The sequence below is a fragment of the Scylla paramamosain genome, chromosome 25, assembly GCF_035594125.1.
Source record: "Scylla paramamosain isolate STU-SP2022 chromosome 25, ASM3559412v1, whole genome shotgun sequence".
Classification (NCBI taxonomy): domain Eukaryota; kingdom Metazoa; phylum Arthropoda; class Malacostraca; order Decapoda; family Portunidae; genus Scylla; species Scylla paramamosain.
The window spans coordinates 16,638,393-16,643,392 of record NC_087175.1 but is presented as its reverse complement, the minus strand read 5'-3'; the positions used below and the strand labels follow the sequence as shown (position 1 = coordinate 16,643,392).

The window sequence follows — 5,000 nt, the reverse complement described above, 5'->3', positions numbered from 1 at the left end:
CAAGAGAGAGGGAGAGGAGCATAACACGCCCTCACCAGCCACATGAGCGGGAAGAGGGATGTGTTGTACCGCTCGTAGCTTCTCTCCCACAGCCTGAAATCAGTGTTGAAAGGACCGCACAGGCCATCCACCGCCCCCGCCAAGGCACGGCTCACCCACACGTCCACGCGGTGAAGGCACTGCATCACCTGCCGGAGGGTGGAGGCGAGGTTCAGGTAGATACAATACATTAGAGTTCTCGAGGATACGTTACTTTTTTTTTACTGTTATTGGTTTGTTTTATTTGTTACTATTGGTAATTTTTTAAATAGTTTTGTTATTTTTTTGAGTAACAGTTTTTTTTAAGTAATTATTGCCTTTTATTCGTAACTCTTGTCAAGTTTAATGAGCAGAAACTAAATTTTGTGCACTAAAAAAGCTTTACTGAATATTCGATCATCTTCATGCTGGATTCAATAACGTTTCATTGACAATAGCCTTTGAAAATATATAAGAACCCATAAGGTTTCAATAATAGTGGCTCTTCAGAACACACAAGATCCCCATAACGCTTCAGTAGTAAACGTAAAAACGTGCACCGTTTCAATAATAGTGGCCTTTAAAAACATACAAACCTACAACATTTCAATAACAGTCGTCTCACTTGACTCACCACGAAACCCGAGGCGCCAATAAGAGTAATGCAGCCGTCTATGTTGAGAGCGAGCACTGGGTGGAGGCCGTGGGAGGTGATGACGTGGTTCAGGTCGTGAGGCTCTGGCACCGCCACCATCTCCCCATTGACTGTCATCTGCGGGAATAAGTGAGTCTGGGGTGAAGGGGAGAGTGAAGGAAAACGGACGCCAAGAGACGGGAGAGAGAAAATGAGAGTGTTTGGGTTGTTTTGGGGCTGTCTTCGGGTGAGGAATGGAGAGAGAGAGAGAGAGAGAGAGAGAGAGAGAGAGAGAGAGAGAGAGAGAGAGAGAGAGAGAGAGAGAGAGAGAGAGAGAGAGAGAGAGAGAGAGCAAACTCTTCTCTTCTCTGTTAGTCTCATCATCATTCTTCCATTTCTCGCCTTTCGATCCCTTCTCTTCCCTCCCTGGTTTATTTTCTTCCTTTTCTTCCCTCTCTTCCTCCTCCTCTCTTCCCTGATTCACGCCCTTACCTCCTTCACTGATCCTTCTTCCACTTATCTCCCTTATGTCCCTTTTCTTCTCCCTGATTACTTCCACACCTCTTCCTTCCCTGATCCTTCTTCATTCCTCCTTCTTCCTTTCCTCCCTCTTCTACCCTCCTCTCTTCCTCTCTTTCAACTCTCTTCTCTGTTCCTTCCTTCCTGCTTTTCTTTCCACTCGTTTTCACTTCCTTTATCCTCTCCCTGATCCCTTATTTTCTTTTTTTCTTCGTTCTTTTCCCTTTGTCTCTACTACTTGATCATTCTCTCTTCCTATTCTTCCATTTCTCGCACCTTTACCCCCCTCTCTTCCCTCCCTGATTATTTTCCTTCCCCTCATCCCGCTTCTACTCCATCTTTCCCCCACCCACACTCACCCAGGTTGCATTTAAAGGGTCCAGTTGGATGACAGTATTCGGATTCTCTCTAAATGTCACAACTGAGAGACACGTAGGCATACCGACTGCCCTGCGCCGCCTGAAACACTTCCTGAAGGTGACGTAGACGGCAGTGTGGGGGTCCAAGGGGTCTGTGGAGTCGTTGGTCTGCGCCAGGGTGTAGTTGCACAGGCCGTACCAGTTGTAGTGATAGCCGTCGAAGGTAGAGAAGTGAGGGTAGTCGTGTATCCAGCAGTACCCGCCTTGTGGAGAGAGGAATTATGGGTATTGTTTGTTTTGAGATGGTTTGGCCTCGTAGTGAGAAGAGAAAACCAGGATATGAAACAGTTTACAGCACGAGAAGTAATGCATGAAATTTTTAAAAGCATTTACAAGAAAGAACGGGATTAAAAAAATAATAGATTTTACAGTTTCTACCTAGTTCAAAGATTGGAGGTGGCTGTAGAACAAGTAAGGATGTCTCAGAATGATTAGTAATTAAGGAAAGATGTACCAAACACCAGACAAAGATCCTGGAGAAAACCAGTTAAGGAAAGAAGATCAAGGGAGTGAAATGGAGGGATGGAAAATGGTAGAGCTACAAAGGATGGGAGTCGCAGAGGAAGATGTAAGGGACAGAAATAACTGGAGGAGATCTGTACACGACACCAACTCCTCACTCCAGGGGAACGACGAAAGAAGTAGTGTTGCGTCAGTGTGTGGTGGTGTTTTCTCTTACTTTGACTTTTGAAGGTGGAGAGGTGAGGGCAGTCGTGGAGAGAGGAACTATAGGTGGTGCTAGTTTCTTGTTTGTATTAGTGCTGGTTGTTGTTTGCTCTTACTCTCATTGGAGTTGTTATGAATGGAGCATCGGCTGTGACTTTGAAATGTTTGGTAGTGTGGTGAGTCATGCTTCCGGAAGTGTCCGCCTTGGGGAGAACGGAATTGGGTGTGGTGTTAATGTGTTGTTTGTGTTAGTTGTTATTTTTTCATTGTCTTCTTCGGGTCATTGCTCCAGAGAGAGAGAGAGAGAGAGAGAGAGAGAGAGAGAGAGAGAGAGAGAGAGAGAGAGAGAGAGAGAGAGAGAGAGAGAGAGAGAGAGAGAGAGAGAGAGAGAGAGAGAGAGAGATGTAATTAGGTAATGATAACTTAAGAACTTCCCTTATTTTCTCATGTTGTTATGGTGAAAACAACTTGACACGCACTAAATAGGAGAATAAAGAAAAGTAAAAAGAAAAAGTCGAGATACAGAGAATAAATAAACGAGAAAAGGGTGAACCGATGGGTAAATTTTGCGAACAGGGGAAATGAAAGAGTGGCAGAAATGTCGAATGAACAACACGAAATAAAGCAAAAATGTCGAACGAACCAAAAATATATCACATATAGACACAGATACCGAAGGGGAAGGACTGAAAAGATTTTTTGAAAAGCGAGAGGGAATAAAATAAAAAAAAAAAAAAAGGGTGCCAAGCAAACGAAGGTACATGGCACACACACACACACACACACACACACACACACACACACACACAACATATATTTTAGTCTGTGTAGGGAATCTTTTGAGTCCATCTTTTTTTTTATCTGTTTATTAGTAACGTTGTTCTCATGTTGAACTTTGTATAGCATGGTTGTTGTTATTTTCAATAGATGTATTGTCTTCTACGTCTTAATAAGAATAGGTATTTTGAACTGCAGTATTTTTTTTTAATGGAAAATATACAGTGATTAGTAAATCTATCTATCTATCTGTCTGTCAGTATGTGTACCCACTATCTATCCATCCACCCGCCAAGCCTACCAGCTATCTATCTACCTGTCTGTCTGTTTATCTATCCATCTACCTATTTAACTGTCCATCCATCCATCCATCCATCTATCATCCATTTAATTTATCCACCTACCTACCTACTTTTCTGTTAACCCACCTACCTACCTTCCTATATGTCAATCCACCCACCCAGTCCACCCCAGCCAGACACTCACAGGAGGGGTCGATACTCCAGGCGAAGTCCCAGTGGCCCTCGTGACACACCATTTGGAGGCAGAAGGTGGCCAGGATGTGTCCACTTGGGTACATGCGGTCCCCTATTACGCAGCCTGGGGGGATGTAAAGAGAGGCTGTTAGATTAATATATAAAGAAAAATTAGTAAATATGGAGCCTGGGATGGTAACAGGGCTAAAGAGAGGTTGTTAAACTGACATTTAAGAAAAGGATGAGTAAATAATATGGAGCCTGAGATGATAACGGTGCAAAAGAGAGGTTGTTAGACTAATATATACATAAGAACATAAGAAATAAGGGAAGCTGCAAGAAGCGACCAGGCTTACACGTGGCAGTCCCTGTATGAAACACTCCTACCTATTTCCATCTGTTATCCCCATCCATAAACTTGTCTAATCTTCTCTTAAAGCTCTCTAGTGTCCTAGCACTAACTACATGATTACTGAGTCCGTTCCACTCATCTACCACTCTATTTGAGAACCAATTTTTTCCTATCTCCTTCCTAAACCTAAATTTTTCAAGCTTGAACCCGTTATTTCTTGTTCTACCTTGGTTGCTGATCCTAAGAATTTTGTTTACATCCCCCTTGTTATAACCCTTATACCACTTAAAGACTTCTATCAGGTCCCCTCTTAACCTACGTCTCTCTAGAGAATGTAAATTTAACCGCTTCAACCTCGCTTCGTAAGGAATACTCCTCATCCCCTGAATCCTTTTAGTCATTCTCCTCTGTACTGATTCTAATAGACCTATATCTTTCCTGTAATGTGGGGACCAGAACTGCACAGCGTAGTCTAGATGAGGTCTGACCAGCGCCAAGTATAACTTATAAGGAAAGAATGAGTAAATATGGAGCATGGGATGGTAAGATGGGGGGTAAAAAGAGGCTGTTTGACGCAGAGAGAGAGAGAGAGAGAGAGAGAGAGAGAGAGAGAGAGAGAGAGAGAGAGAGAGAGAGAGAGAGAGAGAGAGAGAGAGATTTACGGAAGTTAGCATAGAATAGTTCGTATTTAAGTTTGGTATATCACCTAAATATGAAAATGCATTATTTGAAAATATTGGAAAAAATAAGTAGTAATGATAATAGTAATAATGATAATAATAATAATAATAATAATAATAATAATAATAATAATAATAATGATAATAATAACAAAAACTACAATAATACGTTCATATACAATAATTAAAAGAATAAAATAAACACACTGTCTCAAATAGAAAAGCAAAACAAAGATTTGCTAAGCTTAAAGCGAATACATTTCATAACGATCATAAGAGAGAGAGAGAGAGAGAGAGAGAGAGAGAGAGAGAGAGAGAGAGAGAGAGAGAGAGAGAGAGAGAGAGAGAGAGAGAGAGAGAGGTGACAAACTGGAAATATTAGTGCATAGAAGTGAATGGGGAGAGAGAAAGAGAGAAAACGGAGAGTAGCAGAGGAAAAAAATAGTAAAGAAAGGAAGG

The 5,000-nt window shown here is 41.9% G+C and overlaps 1 protein-coding gene across 1 annotated transcript in view; it reads right to left on the bottom strand.

Annotated features, from left to right (window-relative positions):
- LOC135113235 (mucin-5B-like) overlaps positions 1 to 5,000 on the bottom strand; it is a 14,384-nt gene that overhangs the window by 6,667 nt on the left and 2,717 nt on the right. Inside the window, exons 3-6 of the mRNA XM_064028421.1 lie at positions 3,520 to 3,633; positions 1,531 to 1,793; positions 653 to 790; positions 36 to 188 (exon numbers count right to left, since the gene is read on the bottom strand). Coding sequence (XP_063884491.1) covers positions 36 to 188; positions 653 to 790; positions 1,531 to 1,793; positions 3,520 to 3,633 — 668 coding nt within the window. The remainder of the gene's footprint in view (positions 1 to 35; positions 189 to 652; positions 791 to 1,530; positions 1,794 to 3,519; positions 3,634 to 5,000) is intronic.